We start from the raw sequence: 22618 nt of genomic DNA on the forward strand, positions 1-22618 counted from the left end.
CTGTAGAGATTCCAGGTTTCTGAGTTATACAAGAGTGATGGTAGGACAATAGCTTTGTACACTTTCATCTTGGTCTTTATCTGATTCCTCTCTGATTCCACAGACGGTCTCTCAATTTTTCGAAGGCTGATGCAGCCGCTTGAATCCGCTTTGATAGTTCTTCATCGATCTTTCCAGTGTTCGTAATGGTACTGCCCAGGTAGGTGAACTGTTCAACTTCCGCCAATGGGGTACCATTCAGCAGTACTTCTCTGGGGTTTATCTTTGTGTCACCGGTGTCTTGAATCAACACTTCAGTCTTCTTGATGTTGATTGTCAGTCCAAATTTCTTGGATGCCTCGGCAATAGCTATCACTAAATCTTGCATCGCTTGGGGGCAATGGGTCACAGGTGCTTAATCATCAGCAAAGAGTAGTTCCTTGATCACTAACTCATGTGTCCTGGTTTTTGCTCTCAAGCGTCTGAGGTTGAAACGGTCACCATCACTTCTGATTCGGATGCAGAGATCATCGAGTTCTTCAGGCATGCTTTTCAGGACAGCAGCAAGGAAGATTGAAAACAGAGTTGGAGCAAGGACACAGCTTTGCTTGACGCCGTTTCCAACGCTAAAGGAGTCGCCCCTGCAAATGCGAGCAGTCATGCCATCATGGAAACTGCGCAGTACTCTTGTGAAGGTCTGTGGACAACCATAGCGTCTCAGTAACTTCCGAAGCATGTATCTATCAACTGTGTCGAAGGCCTTGCTAAAATCTACAAAGGTGACAATGAGAGGTAATTGTCGGAGGGCAAAGGTCATATCTAGTTTGGATATGTTGGCCCTGAATTCACGTTGGCTCTCTGGTAGAATGTCGTCAGCCAAGGCCTGTAGTCGATAGTGTAGGATTTGGGCTAAAATCTTCCCAGCAACAGACAGAAGAGGGATTCCTCTGTGGTTCCCGCATTCCGCCCTGTCCCCTTTTCTCTTATACACTGTCAAAATATTGGCATCTTTGAAATCCTGGGGAACTTCTGCTGTTGATATCCAGATGTTGTGGAAAAGTTGTAGTAACTGACTTCTCAAGGCTGCTCCGCGATGCTTCCAAACTTCTGGTGGTATGTTGTTGGTCCTGCGGCCTTTCCGTTCTTTATCCTCTTTATGGCCATGCCAAGTTCATCTGCTGTTAGTAAATCATCCATTTGGTTTCTAATAGGCAGTTGAGGTATGTTATCAGCTCCATCTTCAGCACATGTTTCTGGGTTCAACAGAAGTTCGAAGTGTTCCTTCCATCTCTCCATTATCCTGTGTTTCTCCGTATGGAACACACTGCCATCAATGCTCTTCACAGGACCCAAGAAGGCTCACTGTGGCCCGTACACTTCCTTCAACGATGCAAAGAGTCATTTCTGTCTGCCAGGTTCTGAATTTCAGCTGCTTTTCTCGCCCACCAGTTGTTTTTCTTTGAAGTTTACATTTTACACTTTTGTACTTGTCCCTTTCTGCTCTTGAGCATCTTTCTTTCACGGTCTTTTGAAACAACGGGTTTTTCTTTTGAATTAGTGTCATGATCTTTTGTTGGATTCATCAAACCAGTCTGCATGTTTCCTACTTGGTTTACCAAGGACTTCAGATGCAGAAGTGAACACAGCATTTTTCAGTGTTTCCCTCTGTTCTTCTGTGGTGCCAGTTTCTTTGGTGGCTATGATCTTTTCTTCTTGAACGGAGGAGGCTTTGGTTTTATGTTGCATCTGGCATGGATCATGTAGTGACCAGTGCAACATTCAGCTCCTCTCATAGCTCTGGTACTGCAAAAGTCTTTTTAGATCTTCTATTCTTGTGATTACATAATCCAACAGGGTGGGGTGCATGGATCTTGGATGTTTCCACGAGCAGGACCATTTGTCTGGATAGTTGAAGAACGTCTTTGTTATAGCGAGTCCATTTGGATAGGAACAGTTCGCCATTCGAGGTAATTTTTCCTTTTCCAAATTTACCCCTTGTTTGTGGCCATGCTGCATGATCTTTTCCCACTCTAGCATTGAAGTCACCGAGTGCAATGAGTTTTGCAGCTGCAGGGATCTCAGAAAGCAGAATGCCAAGAGACTGATAGAATAGTTCTTTAGTCTCCAGGTCATTTGTCATCGTTGGTGCATATGCGGAGATCATTGTCAGGTATCTTTGCTTGCCAATGTGAATTCTCGTTGTCATGAGGCGATCACTTTTTCCTGTTGGTAGTGATTCCAGTTCTTTCACAAGGTTGTTTGAGATTGCAAATGCAACTCCCGCTTCTCTTCACTCGCCCGAAGGTTTGCCAGGCAAGTAGAAGGTATGAGTTTTTTTCCTTTAGTCAATAGATTAATACAAGAGTAAAAAATATTTTTAAAGTATCACGTTACACATAATAGACACTGATACCAGACGTCATGTTACTAATAAAAGAAAAAAAAACTTTAAAAATTAGTAACTGTATTGATGTCTCTACCTTGTAACATGATACTTTAAGAATATATATACACATATATATGTATATATATATATACATATATATATATATAATATATAAACTTTCTTAGAAGTGCACGCATATGGAATTGTATTCCGTTTTCCTTCTTTCCAGCTGATTACAATATGGTTGTCTTCAAGTCTAACGTAAACAATTTTTTGATGAGCCGTTCCATATAAGTTAATAAATTTACCGAATTTCCGTTACTAACGATTACTTTATTGTCCAATTGTCTACTATACACTCTTTTACCCTTATATGCGAATGGCCTCTTGGCCTTCATAAGTGGTGATGCCTTTGTAATATATATATATATATATATATATATATATACATATATAAATATATAAACACATTTGAGCATTGATGGAAATCTCGAGCTCTCTCGACTATCATCTCATATGAAGAAAACTATAGTAGTGAAAATAATATTAAGGATGAAACAAAGCAATTAATATTATATATATATATATATATATATATATATATATATATATATATATATTATTTTTAAAAAGCATCGTCTTTAGAAACGTTAGCCATCCCAATGCTCCCCACCAACCTGATCATAGTACAAACTCAGCGACACCTAAACGCCGTCCGTGATGACTTTTCAGGCCAGCATTCGATTGGCACACATATGACAGACAAAGTTGTGCGTTAAAACTTGTTTCACTCATATATATATTCTTAGGAAAGGAAAACATTTATATATATATATATGTGTATATATATATACATATATATATTATTTGTAGAAAATATGTATGTATATATATATATATGTATATATATATATATATATATATATATATATATATATATATATATATATATATATATATATATACCATACCTGGTCACACTGAAACACTTATCACAATATTCTGTGGATCTATATTAAAAAACTTTGTTAAACTTTTTGACATATTTCAATTCTATGGAGGTCAGGCGCGAACAAACACCCCATAATTTTATTATACCATATTTCCTCAAATTGAAACATAATTATCAAAGTATACTTACGCAGATAGATATGAAAAGTCTTCATTAAAGTTTGTGCCTATTTCCATTCTATGGAGGCCAGGCAGGAACGCAGAACTCACAATTCTATTATATCATCCCTATTAACGTTAAAACATACTTATCAAAGTATTATTATGTACAACTATATCAAAAACACTTGTAAACGTTTTGTTTTAATTATTAATTTTTTATTTCCATACTTTTTGGACCAGGAGCATACGCAGACGCTACAATTTTAATGAGTCATCATTATGCCAGATCAAGCATACCCATTCCTGTGTCTCGATACATCTTCTATCATCATATGCGATCAGTTTTCTATAAAAGTCAACACTATAGGAGCCTATTAGTGGCCACACACACACACACACACACAGACACACACACAGACACACACACAGACGTTCAGCTTTATATTTTATACACATATATATATATATATATATATATATAGTAGTAAGCTACAAAAATATATATGGCAATTAAGCTACACGGAATATTCTGCGTTTCATTCTCGTGAGAATTAGTCAGGCTAATAAAACGCGGAATGTTCTGTGTAGCTTACTTACTACCTAGCTCTACCTATGTATTGAACACTGTTGAAGAAAATTCTAAAAATTTACAACAAAAATTATATTTGTATGTATAAATTTATGTGATTAAATGAAGTAGTCATATATATATATATATATATATATATATATGCATATATATATACGTGTGTGTGTGTGCGTGCGTGTGTGTGTGCATATGCACTTTTATAAATACGAGAAAGTTCCACATATTAATATATGAGTTCATTACTTGGAGTATATAATAGATGTATGTATGTTTATGGATGATATATTTAAGCATGTATATAAATATATATATACATGTGTGTGTGTGTGTGTGTGTGCGTATGTATGCGTGCGTGTGTGTCTATATGTATTCTATATACGCACACACACACACACACACACACATATATATATATATAAATATATATATATATAATTATTAGTACAATAATTTTTTTCTATCTATAGACACTATTGTTTCATCCTTTCGGGTATCATCAGTGCAGGCAGTTACGATTGCAACCGTCTCACAGATTCGAACCCGGCCACGAAGCCATTTCGTAATCCCTTAGTAAGGAACACATATATAAATATATACATATCTGATTACTTTTTGTGCTTTTCTCTGTATTGGATGTAATTGTATATGTCGTATATATTTACGTATGTTTTTAGTTACCCGGCGAACATGTGGTTGTGTGTGCGTGTGAGGGTGTGTATGCGTGTGTTTGTGTGTGTGGTCTGGTTTGACAAGAAAGCGCACTAGCAGGGTGGAGAAAGGGTGGAATAATGGACCGAGATGATCTTTCTCTTTCTTTCTTCATCTGCCCAAATGACTATGGAAATAACTAAAAGACAGGAAATTCAGACAGAGGACGGGGAGATAGAGAGAGAAATTGTGGTTGTGGTTGTTGGGGGGGGGGCAATGTGAGGAAAGAGGCGTGAGACAAAGAGGGCAATGAAAAGAAAGTTATATAGATAGAAAAGAAAAGAGACTTGTGGAGGGTACGGGGGGTATGCGCGGAGGAGAAGTGGGAGGGATAAATCTTAAAACTCGCCATTCCCTCCTTTTTTTTTTTTTTACAGAATTCTTTAAGATGTATTGAGGGATAGGAGGAGGCGGTCACGGGAATAAAACGGGAGGGGCAGCGGAAGGGGTGAGAATTGAATGAGTTAAAGAAATACATAAAAAAAGAAGAAATACACGGATAAAGTTTAAAAGAATAAGAAAAAAGGAATAAAGAAAGGGAAGGGAACGAAGGGGAGCAACGGAAAGGTAAAGAGTGCAAGGAAGAGAGATTTGAGAATAATACAAGTCATGGGGGATTGGTGGGGATTTTTTTTTTTTTTTTTTTTTTTTGGAAATGAAACCTCCTGTCTTGAAAATTTATAGATTTTAGCGCCTTCTCAATGTCACCAAACCCCAAACCTTATAAATAGCAGACGATTCTGGTAGGTTTACTCACTTAGCCAATTGATCACCATTGGCTTCAGGCGAAACATTAAAAGCATTCACAGGGAACTGTTAACTGCTCAACGGAATGAGTAAGTCATCTTTTCTTCTTTTCTCTTCTTCTTATTAGTATTGCTATTCTTGCACTATTGCACTATTGCAGCATCTGCAGAGCATGACTTATACACATTAAGACTTCATAATGATTTACAGTTATTTTTATTTAATCATACATGTTGGGAATTATTCAGATTAAGAAACTACAACCATTCTTCGATTCTCATGGGTTGAATAGCATACAGATATTACTGTAATACAACGAGTTGCGTCAATACTGACATTAACACAAGCTCAATAATTAGTGCATTATATTAATCAGAGCTTTCATTTATTTCTGTACAGGATACTGAATATATTATATTTGACAATATATATATATATATATATACATATATATATATATATTTACACAGTGATCACCACTTATCAAGGCACAGAAGCCACTCAGGGATAAGGGTTATTGCAAGTACATTACGTTAGTGTGGAGATTTGATGAAGTGTTTAATTAAGGGGGCGGTTCATTAGGAATTTGTTAACATTGGACTTGAAGACATCCAAATTGTAGTCCGGATGGAAGCAGACAGGCGGAACAGAGTTCCACAGGCGTGCAGTTCTAAGAAAGAAGCTGTGTTCATGGAATCCGCGTTTTGATTTAGGCACAGATATAGAGTGGGGGAAATTTTTAGAGGTAAACACTTCTATAAATGTTCTAAACCAGTTCGGTGTAAGTTTTCTCTGTTGATGAATCAGGACAAGTCGCAAATACTTGTATCTATTATGAATATGGCAACTACATCAGTCAATTCGTGCTTGAAGCAAGAAACTAGACCAGAAAGATAGAAAAAACCCAAATCATAAACATAAGTAGAAACGAATTGCCTTATTTTTGCACTAACCTAATACACACACACACACACACACACACACACACACACACACACACACACATATATATATTGTCTGTATGATATATGTATATATATTTATGTATGTATGTGTATGTTGAAATTATTCTCTCTTAGGGAAAATATGTCAGAACACATTTGTATGCCATCCCATAAATCATGGTACACTTCTCCCAAGCTTGACATAAAACTTGTTTTCATATCAACCAGTTTGTTTTCACCCGATAATAAATATTATCTGTACAAAAATGTGTTCAGATTTAAAAAGAATAATAAAAAAAACATTAATTCAAGATTGCTTGCTTAAGAAAATAAAAACAAATTTTAACATAGCTTATGCAGATTAAGAACGTAAAAAAAATATACCTATTTTACCAATATGCATGTTCAGTTGCATTCGACGATTTTGCTGTGTGAAAGATGAAATTAATTATTAGATATAATTGACAATATTGTCTGTAACTTTTTCTTAACCCGTTGCCAATGTTTGATAATATTTAGCTATTTGACCAGAGAATTTAGTTTTGATCGACCAAATTGAGTCATTTAAGTTCAATTAAATAGCTCAACTAATCCGAATATTTAAATTGTTTTTCGGTGGTTTGGTCCAATGCATCGTTGAAATAATTTTGAAATCTGTAATATTTTCATTAGAGAAGAATATATAAAATTAATAACTTGCAGTGTAAACATAACTTGCAAGAGAATAGCATTAGTTTCGTATTAAAAGCATAAATATATAAATATATTCGAAAATAGCATTAGTTTCGTAGTAAATATACACTTTCTATCATATTAAGTAAAAAGCGCCAAATTTAAAATGTGTTATGATCCTAGCTGGTTTCGTCTGCGATGATAGGTCAATTACTTATTTGTTGCAGTTATCGGGATATAACAACGATTTTTTTATTTAAAAATATATAAAAATATTTTTGACACATTAGATTTTGTAATAGTTTCTACTTTGTAACTTAACTACGGTACAATACATATATGTGATGACTTCTAAAATGTCTTATTTGAACATAATACAACGAAGTATATATATATATATATATATATATATATATATATATATATATATATATATATGTCTGGCTCTATAGTTTCAGACTCTATTTCACCGGAAACTAAAAGTCGCAGAGCGGTGTTAGGGGGCTCAAATGATTGGATTTTTAATGGACTGATCTTTTATGAATGTTTAACCGTTTAAAATAGTTTGTAAGAGGTCAAGAAGGGGGAAAGTTTCAAAAAGTCGTCAAACATTCTGTACATTCATCTTAGTTATTGTCTTTTAATAAGATCGGATGCGTGTTACGTTGGTACAGTGGTAACGTCACCAGCTTTGTTTGGTGCAATTTTGCTTTCGGTTTCGATTCTAGCTGATGGTGCTCAAATACATTTTTTAACAATTTTGAAATCACGATTTTATAATAGTATGTAGTTTAAATTACCATATACATTTTCATGACTTACTATATATATATATATATATATATATATATATATATATATGTATATATATATATAGAGAGAGAGAGTGAGAGAGAGAAAGAGAGAAAGAAAGAGAGGTTTCAAATCTACCACTACAAAACCAACAAGAGTAGATATAGTAGCATAAGCCTGACGAATTCCCACGAGGATGAAACGCGGAATATTCTGTGTAGCTTAAATTGCTATGCATATTATATATTTTCATAACTTACTACCTAGCTCTACCTATTAATTGAGCACTGTTTAAGCAAATACTGAAAATTTTCGCATAAAACTGTATCTTCTTATATCAATTTATGTGATTAAATTAAATAGTCATATATATATATATATATATATATATATATATATATATATATGTGTGTGTGTGTGTGTGTGTGTGTGTGTGTGTGTGTGTGTGTGCAAAGGAAGATCTATTGTGTTTTCAAATACGGATGCCGTCGATGTCTATTAGTGTATATTCCTAGAGTCGTCGTTTTTTTTTTCTTCAACGTATTGAGTTTTCAGCACACATAAAATGTCAGTCAGTATGGTGCAAAGCTACAAATTTCCCAGAACCGCTATTACATTTCGAGTCTTACGAAACCTTTCCCGTACAATAAAGACAATTTTCCCCCTCTGGCTTTGTATACGTAAATAGTCTTAAATCAATAAAAAAGTGATAATAAAGCAAACAGATATAGATTATGAGTGAAAGAAAAGAAATAGAAATTTGATAGTTTTTCTTCTGAAAATTGTCACCGTTTCGGGTGAGAATCAATTTCGCATTTTATATATTTTTTTTTCAGACAATTACTATTTTTTTTATCATTTATATATATGTATATATATATATATATATATATATATATATATATATATATATATATATATATATATATTTTGCATTTTAGCAAAATTTGCTAATCTTGCTTTAGTTGCAACGGAACAGTGCTCAATATAAACAATAGAGTATAAATTAATATAAGCCTAAACAGCAAGTACAATACGTCACTACTAATTTCATGTCTCTCTTCCTATTATATTCTATACATACGTCACTTTTAAGTCTGCCAAACGTTATAGTCCGTTTACTTTAAATGTTTGCTTTATATTAACCCCTTAACATTATTAGAATAGAGACCAAAATATTTAATTTTTTTTCAGCTTACGATAACTGAGAGTAAGACAAATTCTAGCCAGATCGACTAAGTAGTTTCCGAGAAATAGCGGAACGAACAGACAGACAGAAAGGCAGAAAGATTAAGAGAATGGTAATGTAATATAATGTAATATATCTATAAAAGTGAAAAGGTCTGTCTGTCTGTCTGTCTGTGTATCTGTGTATCTGTGTGTCTGTGTGTGTACATTTCCATTTCAACTCTGTCAATTTTAAGTCTACAGACTCGAAATTTGATATACAGAATACGGAGATTTGGGAAAATCGATGTGATCGGGTTTCAGCCAGAAATTTGTCGATTAAAGGGTCAAAGTTCAACGAGTTGACCTTCGAGAACTCTACCAAACTCCTCCGACAATTTTAAGTCTAAACACTTGAAATTTTACATATAGGTTTATTGGACATGGATCTAACTTAATAACTTAATTTGAGCCCGAAACCATAAAGTTTAAGGGGTCATAATAGGGGTCAAAGTTAAAAAACTGACCTTTTTTTTTTGCTCAACATACACCTCCAAACACCCGGGCAACGCCGGGCACCCATGCTAGTATAATATAATATAATATAATATCTATATATCTGTTTGTCTATCTATCAATCTATCAATCTATCTATCTGTCTTAATCTCTCTCTCTCTCTCTCTCTCTCTCTCTAAATATATATATATATATATATATATATATATATATATATATATATATATTTATATATGCAGTAGAACCCCGGGAAACGGTGGCCCTATGATATGGTTTCTTTCAGGTTACGATGTAGAATACGATGTTTTTCCGTTGTTTCAGTATTTGCCCCGCCTTATGGTTTTATTTATAATTTTATTTGATTATGCACTACTGTATTTTGTTTCCAATTATGATGCCGTATCCCGGGGTTCTACTGCATATATATATATATATATATATATATATATATATATATATATATATATATAACTTGGATTATTTGGACTACTTTTCTCATATTGAATGTTAATATCACAACTTTATGTCGATGTAACCTCCGATCTTCCTCAGTGGCACTTGTCGAGCTCGAAAATCTTTCTGACGAACTTTGGAAGATTTACAGCCTTCCCAGCGAAATCCTGTATATAATCCACGTGGGTAACTTGCGTTCCCTCCGTCAGTCTGCGTAAAAGTCTGAAGTGAATCGTTATTTTATTCATTATTATCCCCTAAACTGAGAATTAAACATTCTACTTCAATAAAACTGTCACTTAAATGTAATAATCACTTAATTTTTATATAATTTAATTATTGTATTTTATAAGAACTTATAATAATTTTATAAGAATTTATAACTATTCATATATAATAACTTAAACGAAGTTTCTTTTTTACATTTTTTGAGAAGTATCGAGGGACAGAACGTAGACGAAACCTGTAATAAATCGCTCATTATTATAGGTAAACATTTATACATATTTCTTCCCTAGTCGAAAGGTCTACAAAGCCGGCACATATATAGCCAATTATGTTTACATGAATTAAGAACATTCAATAGTTGTATAGAACTGCTTTTTTATTGAGCACTAATTTAGAAACACTGAAGTTACATTAGATGTAGGAAACCGAAGCGATACGATCATATATATATATATATATATATATATATATATATATATATATATATATGTATGTATATATATATATATATATATATATATATATATATATATATATATATATAAATAAATTGTCAAGTAAAAGGATATCGTTGGGACATATCTTTGACATCAAATAGGACGAAAAATCAAAAGATCTATTTCATAATACATTCACTTGATAATTTACAGAGTAAAACTTCATTCGTTTGCATTTTTTTTTTAATGTCGAAAATGCTTTTTTTTTCTATAAACGGAACAAGTGTTTTCTTTAAAAAAATATATTATTTGCCAAGTGGTTCAGTATGAAACCTGAGTCGCCCCGGCTGTGAATCTGAGCGTTAAATGCGAATGTCGAAGAGAAGACGGGTAGGAGCGGGGTGGTTATTTGTCGGAGAGGGTTTTTCGAATCTTACGTTACCCAGAGTTCGCTTTGCCAACCAGCACGCTTGTTTTTGGTCCCTGCTGCGTTGTTCTTGGCGAAGAAAACGAAAACTGTGAACATTAATAGCCCGTGCCGCGTCCATTGTCCCTTCCCCACGTGGACAGAATAAAACACGAAGTCGGTTTTTAATATCGGGTGGTTTCAGGTTATCCAGAGTGAGAACTCAGCTAGGGATTTTTATCCCCGGGCCCCAAAAATCCGCAGAGATTAGACCATTCTTCTAATAATCCTACTTCTGTTTATGTGGAGCTTTATTATTATTTTTTATTTTTTTATATTGCAATTTTATCCCAAACAAGGCACTTTGATGTAGGGGGCTACTACCTGAGATAAATTGCAGGGATACTATGTAGGGAGTTCAGCAGCAAGATATCTGTTTACATTACACTTGAACTTCTGCATGTCAGTACAGTTGGGGAAGCGGTAATCCGAAAGGGAATTCAAAAATCTAACAGTTCTGGGGGAAGAAACAAGAGTAGAAAGGTTTCTGACATCTGAGGATCTCATGTGTAGCGGTGGGATTTAGCTGCTTGTCGGATTTGTCGGGGGTACTTATGTCGAGGGGCTACAAGTGCTTGTAGTTCGTCGGAGCATCTACCATCAAAATACTTGTCAAATAGGCAGAGGGATGACACATTTCGTCGATGGCACAGAGGTGGAAGCTTAGCTGACAGTTCGGGACATATTAGGTTGTCGACTCTCTTTAAAGTTTAGTTCTATGCAGTTCTAGGAGGTTCATCCTCCCAGGATTTACCTTCTCTCTTTGAGAAGAGGTTAGTTTATTGTTAATCACCTAGGGCGCCTTTGCCGGGAAATACCCACGGGACTGACCAGTCACGTTTTGCAAGACAGAGTGCCTGTTATCGGGGGGGGGGGGTTACTTCTCAATCCCACTTTTCGACCCTAGTGTCTAAGTTCTTGCAGCAGGAAACAACTATAATCCCTCAAGAATAAGAACTTTAGACTGGGGAAAAAATTTAATCACCTCAGTCTAGGAAGGTTCTCTTTTATTGACCGTAGGCAGAAAAGCTGAAGTGTAGTATCTGTTCTCATACTACAATTTGCTACTATTGGCCTGCCTTCTTTAATAGCCTTCCTACGTGGACAGTGTCTTATTGATTATGTGGAGAGGCTCCAGCTTTCGCTGAAGAGGTACTCCGGATTTGGACCAAAATAAAATTGTTCAGTTTAGAAGGATTTCATCCCACCAATTAAAGACAGTAAAAAAAAAAAAAAAATGGCGTGCAGTATAAAAATAAATACTACCTTTTTCTATTTTCCAAAAATCAGAGAACTGGCATCTTTTATAATTAATTTGGAATAAGATTTGGAAAATGTGACGAAAACTGCGGGATCATCCCCTTAGACTATTGATACGCATACATTTGTCCGTATGAAGAGGTGCATTTTTCATTGAGCCACTATTCATTAAGGATAAAATCTACTCGAGGATAAGAGTTTATGGGGTTGATAAAATGGCAGCTGAATTTTGATAGATATATCTCTTTTTACGTTACATACTGCCGCTGAAACGTAAGAAGCAATTGTAGGTTAAGAACCGTACGTTTCGCGACTCTTAAGCGAAAAGTTCTCTAGCGAGGTTTCTGTTAACGTTATATTTCAATTTCTGCGCGTTAATATAGCAAGGGGAACAAAAAAGAATGGGTGGGTATTCTAAAAGCGGACATTTAAAGAAAAGAAAATTTTTGGTGCTTGGAAATCTCTGCAGTAAATGTACTGCCGTTTACCACTGGGCATAAACATTTAGTATTGGTGTATATTATTTAATTGGAACTCATTATTGAGATGTGTATTATTTATTAATTAATTTATTTATTGCGGACCATTACCCTCACCTTTTCCCTTATTGTTTCACGACGTTTCGGCCAACTATCCCTCTGTCCTTCGTCAGGTGGTAACCGCGACAGATAGGAACTCTGAATCTCCTGACTGCATCCACTGCAATTACTGCCTTCCGCAGAGATTCAACGACTCTATCAACTGCGCCACGGGCCCGGTTACCACCGGACGAAGGTCAGAGAAATAGTTGGCCGAAACGTCGTGAAACAACGAAGAAAAAAGCTGAGAATAATGGTTCGTAATAAATAAAATTAATTTAGCATCGGTATAATTTAGAAATTATACCGATGCTAAATTAATTTTATTTGTTGCGAACCATTATCCTAAGCATTTCATCTTTTTGTTTAAGATTTTATGTTCTATTATTTCTGATGACGCCATGTTAATTTTTATATTAGAGCTGAACAGAAAAGACTGAGCTCCAATCTATATCCCCTATAAAACCTTCACTACAAGAACTCGTCTAGCTAAAGACACTCTAAATAATTTTCTTGTTTCCCTCGGTATATCTAAAACTGAACGGAACTGCTATAATTCAAGTTTTTTTTTTCTAGAACGAGTCGCCTGTTAAAAAGAAAATTCCACAAAGCATGTAACGTTGTCCCACAAACCAACACGTTGTAACCTCAGTCGCAAAACAGACAAAAAAATAGAAAAGAACTTCAATTCTTTTCTATTTTTTTGTACAACGGCGTTTATTTCCTCATTCTCTCGTTACCGCTGTGATGTCTCTCACGCGATCGTCTTCTCCTACGTACTCTCGAACTTCATACACGCCTTTACGTGAGCTCGAACGTTCTTTCCATCTCTAACGTGATCTTTTTTTAAGTCTTTATCTTTCTCTACCAAGGGCGTCATTTCGCACACATTTGCATACGCGCGTCCGCGCTGTTACAGTCTGCTTCTCAGCTAACTAAAATATGGTCGCTGTCATGTCTAATGTAAATTAATTCTTGTGAAACCGTCTTATTTAGTAATCTTACTCTACCCATTTATAACAATAGGGTTCAATCTTCACAATGTTCTCAATGTTCATTTACACTCATTGAATCCTATTTCCTGGAGTTGGTGCCTTAATAAAAAAGCCCAGTAAGTCTTATCCTCGCGCGGCGTTTGGGCCTTGACAAATAGCCACTTATTAGTACAAAAAACAGATGGGATGAGAAAATGCGACGCTAAAGACTAACCCAAATTTTGGAGTCTTATCTCCTTCTAGGTTAAGACTGAACTTGTCCGACTCGCTAGGGTTAAAAAAATAAAAATAATAAAAATAACCCTGATAGTGTTAGCGGATCTTAAGTGGTTTCTTCACTAACAGAGCGGCATCCGAACATTAAGATACTTAAATCGCCTGCTGAGCCTAAGTAGACACCTGTTTAAGTATAAAACAGGTTCATCTACCTAACAGGAGGTAGGTGTGCGTAGGTTCGTGAGTAAAGGATTTGTGTGTGTGTGTGTGTTCATATCTACTTTTAGTATAATGAATCTTCTCCTCGGAGATTGTTCAAAGATTACATTCGTTTGCGTAGTTTTACGGCATATCAACGCATCTTGAGTTTTTTTAATGGAAAAACACAACACATTAAAATAGATACATTTCATAAAATTTATTGAAAACAATTTTCTTGTGTACACAGTGCTGCAGGGATGCAATTGAAACCTTAATCTCCATAAATCGTAATGCTGCCCAACTGAAATACTTTGCACTTATGACACACAATACCGCAAGACTGCTTTCTTGCTGCTTACAACCTGGTTGTCTTAAAATCCAATTACAACATATTCTTGCCATTATCCGACCTATAGCTAATCAAACGCAGATCATACCATGAAACAATATTAGTACTTTCATCATATCGTCATATCGTATTACCTCTTATTCTCATCCTGTTTTTAGCTTTTTCCTTGATAAGTGTCGACTAAAAATAGACAAAAATAAATAACAAAACATACTTAGCTAACTGATCAGATCGGAATTGACCTCACATTGCAGATAATTTACTTCTGGACGATATCCACGTTTCCAGTATTATACAAGACAAACTACTTGAGGGCCAACAACCACTGTTAACAAGCATGATGCTAGTCTGTTGACCTTATGAAATATTTACTTTAACCGAGGAAAATTAACTTCATTTTATTTCTTCTTGAATTTAGATAAACTGATCAACAGTAAAAGTAAACACATTACAAATTTGATCACTTATAAAAAGAAAAATCCCGAAAATTTATTTGTTAAAAGTACACACGCCACTAAAGGATCTGCATTAATAATGATAGCCATTTCGGTAACAACAATTCTTTTTGTAGTTCTATTTTCACATTCGCTTTTGTCCGCTTTTTGCCCACGACTACCTTATTGCTTTGCTAATAAAACATTTAGCCACTTGCAGCTAGCATAAAGGCATCCCGACGAAGTAATTCTGAATCTATCCAGTTCTATTAGCTTCCATCGACCTTAACTTTTTTGTCTAGATTTTTACTATAACATCATTGCGTCGTATGTTTCGAATAAAAGCAGCTGGATTATGGATTAAATTGATTGATTAAACGGCATAGAAATATCAATGGGTAATTCAATACCGGACGTTTTATACATTTTCTAAAAACATTATATAAATTATTTAGCTGAAATATAGTAAACATTTATAATCATATACATGACTTGCGAAACTCGTAGTGAATGCACTAGTTTAATCCAGATTTACTCACGGGAAATGCATTTGTAAATGACTATATATATATATACTAGCAGGGGTGCCCGGCGTTGCTCGGGTGTTTGGAGGTGTATGCTGTGCAAAAAAAAGCAAAAAAAAAACAAAAAAAATGGTTAATTTTTTAAAACTTTGACCCCTATTATGACCCCTTAAAATTTATAGTTTCGGGCTCAAATCACTTTATTAAGTTAGATCCAGGTTCAAGGAACCCATATCTAAAATTTCAAGTGTCTAGACCCCAAATTGTCGGAGGAGTTTGGTAGAGTTCTTAAAGGTCAAATCGTTGAAATTTGACCCCTTAACAGCCAAATTTCTGGCTGACACCCGTCACATCGATTTTCCCAAATCTCAGTACCCGGTATTTTAATTTCGAGTCTATAGACTAAAAATTGACAGAGTTATTGCGTAGGGAAATGTACAGACAGACAGACACACAGACAGACAGACAGAGACGTTCACTTTTATATATATATATATATATATATATATATACATATATACAGAGAGAGAGAGAGAGAGAGAGAGAGAGAGAGAGAGAGAAAGAAAAGACAGAGATAGAGGCGGAGAGAAGGAGAAGAGACAGGGGGGAAATGTTATACAAGAAGTAGAAATCTACCAGTGATGAAAAGAAAGAAAAAAAAAACAAAATCGATTTCTTTTTAAAAGAGGTTTATGGATATTTTCATTTATTCTCGTGGATCTAATGTGTAAAACCGTGTTACATAATATATTTCGAGAAAAGAACTCTTTATCAAAATGTGCATGTCTCAGTAGTCTTGGAACTTGTGTGAATTAATCAGTATTAAAATTGGTTTTCAATGTGAGGAACTCGTCTAAATAGAGTAGGATTTACTAAAATAAATGTTTGAAGAAATCACTTGGTCTTTGCCCTCTTCTTCTCAACATCAGCATATTTGCAATTCATGAATTTTGATAGGTTTCTATACCTTCTCTACCTACATAGTATACACAATGATTTAAAGAAAACTACGAGTGGCAACATAAATATGAGTGGCATTGCATTCTCCGGACTTTTGCGACCCAGGCATCTAAAGAGACTTTAAATAGTGAGGTTAGGAATTGTAGGGACTGAGTAGAAAAAAAAATATCAAAAACTAAAGGCGGTTTGTTTACCATTCTCGTCTTAGTAGCCCGTTTGTAGTTAAAAATAGAAAACCTTCCTTTTAAAACAACTCGCGTATATATATATATATATATATATATATATATATATATAACTACTTAATTTACTCACATAAAATTAATATACGAAAGTATAAATTTATGCGTAAACTTTAAGTATTTACTTCAAAAGTGCTCAATACGTAGCTAGAGCTAGTTAGTAAGTTATAAAATATATATGCCGATTAAGCTACACTGAATATTCAGTGTTTTAGAAGAAATACCGTATTTCTTCTAAAACACTTCTTGCAAATACTAACAACCATTTCTGTAAGGTCTGGCGAGGCTGTTGGATCGTAAACATGAATATCTGAAACATATGTAACCAAACAGATAAAACGGTAATAAAAATAAAACATATATATATATATATATATATATATATATATATATATCCATATTAATAGAGACAATAACTATATATATATATATATATATATATATATATATATATATATATATATATATATATAGTTATTGTCTCTATTAATATGGATGTATAATTATTTTATGTTGGTTACGATATAGTTTTAATATCTTGTTGAGCCACCTTGGCTTTGTTACAAAGTAATTAATCCTTTGTTTGCTTGTATGTCAGTGGTCTGGTACTAGTTTTTATTGTTTTTCTTTTATTTCGGAGCACTAGGTTTATGCCATCGTTACATGGATGCTTGACAAAGTCGAGAAAAACCGCAGAGTCCTGATTGATGCACGCTGTGAATCCTCACACCCAGCTGCACCGCTAACCGACGATGCTGGGGCGGATCATGCCGAAAGGCTGATAGCTGACAGGGCGGTTTTGGTGAAACAGGGATAGGCCCAGCAAGCCGAGTGTGAATGTGAGAAGATCTAATAAACACTAACAATGGGCTTGAAATAAGATCCGTATACAATTGGTCCTCTTTTACTCCCGGGCGATAATGAGCATCCCATGAAAAAGTTGCAGAGGCAAAAAGTGGTGAAGGGTTGCGTAATAACAAGCAGCATTTCTCCATAGAAAAATTTGTTGCTCAAGTGTTGTGTATTCTATGTTTCCTGTGCAAAATAACTTCATGTTTTTCACTTGGGAAAAAGAGGACATATATATATATATATATATATATATATATAGATAGATATATATATATATGTATATATATATGTGTGTGTGTGTGTGTGTGTGTGTTTTATTTTTATTACCGTTTTATCTGTTTGGTTACATATGTTTCAAATATTCGACCATGTTTACGATCTAACAGCCTCGCCAGACCTTACAGAAATGCTTGTTAGTATTTGCAAGAAGTGTTTTAGAAGAAATACGGTATTTCTTCTAAAACATTTCTTCCAAATACTAACAACCATTTCTGAAAGGTCTGACGAGGCTGTTGGATCGTAAACATGGTCCAACATCCGAAACATATGTAACCAAACAGATAAAACGTTAATAAAAAAAATAAAACACATATTTGCTCTGCAATAATATTGAGCACTCTCTTCAGGTTTTTACTGATTACCAGTTTTATCATATATATATATATATATATATATATATATATATATATATATACATAATTACTTCATTAAAGAACATAAATTAATGTACAAAGGTATACTTTTATGCGTAAATTTTCAGTATTTACGTCATCAGCGCTCAATACATAGATATAGCTAGGTAATAAGTTATAAAAATATATATGACAATTAAGCTATACAGAATATTCCGCGTTTCATTCTCGTGGAATTCGTCAGGTTTATAAGACCCCGTTTCTTAGTGTTTTGTCTGAATGAAATGAAACTTTGGTCATAACTAGTTTATTATATTCAAAACATCACATCAACACATTAGGGTCTTTGGTCTTGTTTTTTCCGTTCTACAGCATATGTTCTAGATGGCCTCCATTTAGCTCCGTGCATTTCTTGAGGCACAACACAAAGTTGTCCATGACGTTCTTACAGACCCAATTGGTAATGGCTTTCATCTCCTTCCTGGTGGTTTCCTTGAGTTCCGTGATGGTTCTGAGTTTCCCTGCGTAGACTCTGTCCTTACGATAGCCCCCCCCCCCAAAAAAAAATCTTGGGGACGTAGGTCCGGGCAATGAGATGCCTACTTAAAATCAGTCTTGAGACTGATCACTCGGCCTCCGAAGTTCTCTTTCAGCCAATCTCGGGATAGCTTTGAAGTGTGAGAACTTGCTCCGTCCTGCTGGAACCAGAACTTGCTCATGAGCGACGGGTAGATAGTCTGGAGCTCACCCTTGAAGGTTTTGAGGACCTCCACATACCGCTCCTTAGTGACTGTCACTGCTGCGCCAGATGCTTCGATGAAGATTGGTCCGATGATGCCTCTGGTCGAGATTGCAGCTCACACCGTACATTTAGGAGAGTGCAGGAGCTTGGTGGCTACTTTGTTGGGTCTGGAGGACCCCCAGAAACATTTGTCTCAGAGTTCGCCTTTCCATCAAGATGGGAGTGGGCTTCATCTGAGGTCCAAAGGAGGTTAAGGAAACTTGGTGTCTCCTCGAGCTCCTCAAGCATCTTGACTGCCATAGCCCTCCTCTGCTTCTTGTCTGAGGCTGTAAGGGTCTGCAGCGTCTGTATTCTGTATGGCTAAGCCCTGATATCGGTCACCAGCACTCTCTTGCAAATCTCACGGAACATACCGAGGGACTGACTTCGCTTACGCACAGAGCGTTTCGGTCTCTCACTCTTTCGACCAGCTCGGCTGTTCGTTTCTTGAGACGTCCCGAGTGGCTTGTGCGGTTCTCTCTGACAGCGTTGAATTTCTCCATGGTCCCATACTTCTCGAAGTGGTCCATCAGTTCTGAATTCTGCTTTTGGATGGAGCTTTTCACATTCGAACTGACGCATGAAACTGTCCTGGGTTTTCTTAAACGAGCCTGTCTTGTAGTAAAATTTAACACAGTGTATTCTTTGTCCGAGCTCCCACTTGGGTCTTGGTGTACTCACGGTCGTTGATTCTGCCATATCCTGTAAAATAAGGGAATCGGTGAATAAATAATGGGGATATCACAAAGTGTACACGGGGCCCGTTTTTTTTTGTCACCCTGTATAAGCCTGACGAATTCCACAAGAATGAAACGCGGAATATTCTGTGTAGCTTAATAGCAATATATATTTTAATAACTTTCTATCTATCTATCTATCTATATATATATATATATATATATATATATACATATATATATATATACCTTTGGTCGGAAATCTTTACTTTCAGTTTGCCTTCCTCACTTAGTTTTTGATCTCTTTTTGATATCGCGTTATATGTGACGCCATCACCCATGACATCATATAATATTTCACCTACTATGACATCATACACATATAACGTATAATCTGAACAAACACACAAACAGACTGATAGGAATACGGATTTATTGTAATAGATATATATATATATAAGTCAAAGAAAGCCATTCTTCAGAGGAGATACGGTGATAGTATCTCTCTCTCTCTCTCTCTATCTATCTATCTCTCTCTTGCACTCTCACCATCTCTAAATTATTTTCATTTTCTTTTAAGTGTTCGAAACATGTTCAGTATTTATTTTGATGGAAAATCCGTTTTCCAAAAGGGGGATTTGAGAAGTAAATTTTCCTCAATTTAAAAAAAATTCGTCTCTTGCTGATCGAGGACAGACAGGCAGATTAAATGCAAAATCGGGAACTTTGTTCCAAGCTACTGTCCACTTTTATGATGAAGTTGTTTTACACTTTTGCAACTTCTACTAACTAAGTGAAACTTTTAAATAAACTAAAATAGCAGTTCAAGCAAAAATTACGAATAAACCAGACGCAAACTCAAGCCAAACCAACTTGCCTCCTCCCTTGAGGCTTTCATTTACGAATATCCGCGGGTTTAGAATTAATTTAGATGATGCTGAATCTTGTCTATTAGTAAACACCCCGGATATGTTAGCATTAAGTGAAACTAACCTATACTCCTCCATTCCCTCTTACCAGTTTGACAAACATATGCATGGACTTAGAGTCTATATTCGAAACACCCTCCAATTGCTTAGAAAAACAAAACTAGGATCAAACGACAAGGCCTTTATGCGTTTAACATGCAACATTAGCTACTTATATTTTCTCTACCACTCTCCCTTAACCCAGGATTGTACCCTAATAAACAAAGTCTCTGACAGCATAGACACAGCACTCTCCCTCAATACTAGTGCACAAGGACATGTATTTTGTGACTTAAATGTCCACCACAGTAGTTGGCTTGGATGTTCTACTTACACAGGCGCAGCTGGTAGCAGAACACATAGATTTTCTATATCTCATTCCCTATCACAGACGCTTACATTTCCAACACTTTTCCCAGATCAGCAAGATCAACATGGCTCACTTCTAGGTGTATTTCCGGCTACAATTCCCGATAATTTTGTAACGAATGCCCACAGCCCACTCGAGAATACTGTGATAATGGTATGAATTGCCCTACATTCTTGATCTAAAACTGAAGAGCCAGGGCCAAAACAACGAATGATTATAAAATGTCGTACTGAGAAGTCATCATGAATCTCATCAGAGATGTCCCATGGGGAAATATCTTTTCTCTTCCTGCTGAACAGTGCGCAAATGAGACCACTAAATGGTTCAAAACGGCGATCAAAACACATGTTTCCACTCAGAAATTCTATAACAAACCCCACTCTCCCCTGAAGGTTTAATTCTACTTGTGCAGCAGCAATTGCGCAAAAGAAGCATGCATACTGCAGATTTTACCGACGTAATTCCAGTTCAAACAGAAGCTAGAAGTAATTGTAAGAGAGAAATAACGACAGCCAGGGGAGAATATACTGAAACCACCAAAAATTAGGAACCCGTGACTTTTGGAAAATCTACAAGAATCACGAGGTTATTTGCACAGCAACCGAGAAGGCTAACATGATTGCCAGTCGGTTTGTCTCAAACTCCGCATTGAACTCGGAAAACCACACGGTCTCTGACTTCCCTTTGCGGCCAGACACCTCATCAGATAATCTGAAAACCACCCCTTCCAGGTGTATGATATCATAAAAACCTAAACATCACGAAAGCATGTGGACCCGATCGCATCCCAGCTATGCTATTAAAAATGTGCCACCGACGTTGCTCTAGTTCTCTCGAAACTTTGCACCAAATGCCTTAATGAATCTTGCTTTTCTGACTGCTGGAAAACTGCGTCTGTAGTACCAATTTTTAAGAATTATAGCGAAAAAACTGATCCTTTAAAATATCGCCTCATTAGCCTCATCTCGCTTTTCACCAAATGCATAATTAATCAAGCTCTAGTCCATTATCTTACAACTGCTAAACTTCTGAACGACCATCAATATGGATTTAGGCCGGCCTGTTTCAATGCAGATATCCTAACTTTAATCTCTGAACGTATATATCATTCACTGGACAAAACAGGGAATAGTAGAGCAGTAGCCCCAAATATTTCCAAGGCTTTTGACAGGGTATGACACGACGGTCTTCTCAGGAAAATCAGATCATATGGCATCACTGGAGGAATACACAACGTAATTAAATTAAGAGAAGAATCCAGGCTGTCCTTGTACATCTAAACACTATGATATAAATGCGGGTGTACCTTAGAGGCCTATCCTTAGACATTTATTATTCCTAATATCAGGAAATTACCTCCCTGATAAAATTGTCTCTGAGAT

General features: G+C 35.6%; 2 protein-coding genes across 2 annotated transcripts in view; one reads left to right on the forward strand and one right to left on the reverse strand.

Annotated features, from left to right (window-relative positions):
* Positions 1 to 394: 394 nt before the first annotated feature.
* LOC145247145 (uncharacterized) lies at positions 395 to 796 on the reverse strand. Its single transcript, XM_080108787.1, has one exon. It carries the CDS (start codon positions 794 to 796, stop codon positions 395 to 397), a length of 402 nt encoding a protein of 133 aa, XP_079964913.1.
* A 4676-nt stretch (positions 797 to 5472) lies between these two features.
* LOC145247304 (uncharacterized) overlaps positions 5473 to 22618 on the forward strand; it is a 179396-nt gene continuing 162250 nt past the window's right edge. Inside the window, exon 1 of the mRNA XM_080108927.1 lies at positions 5473 to 5611. The gene's annotated coding sequence lies outside the window, so the exon portion shown is untranslated. The remainder of the gene's footprint in view (positions 5612 to 22618) is intronic.

Source organism: Euprymna scolopes, chromosome 25 (assembly GCF_053919585.1).
Source record: "Euprymna scolopes isolate OS-2025 chromosome 25, ASM5391958v1, whole genome shotgun sequence".
NCBI classification, from domain to species: domain Eukaryota; kingdom Metazoa; phylum Mollusca; class Cephalopoda; order Sepiida; family Sepiolidae; genus Euprymna; species Euprymna scolopes.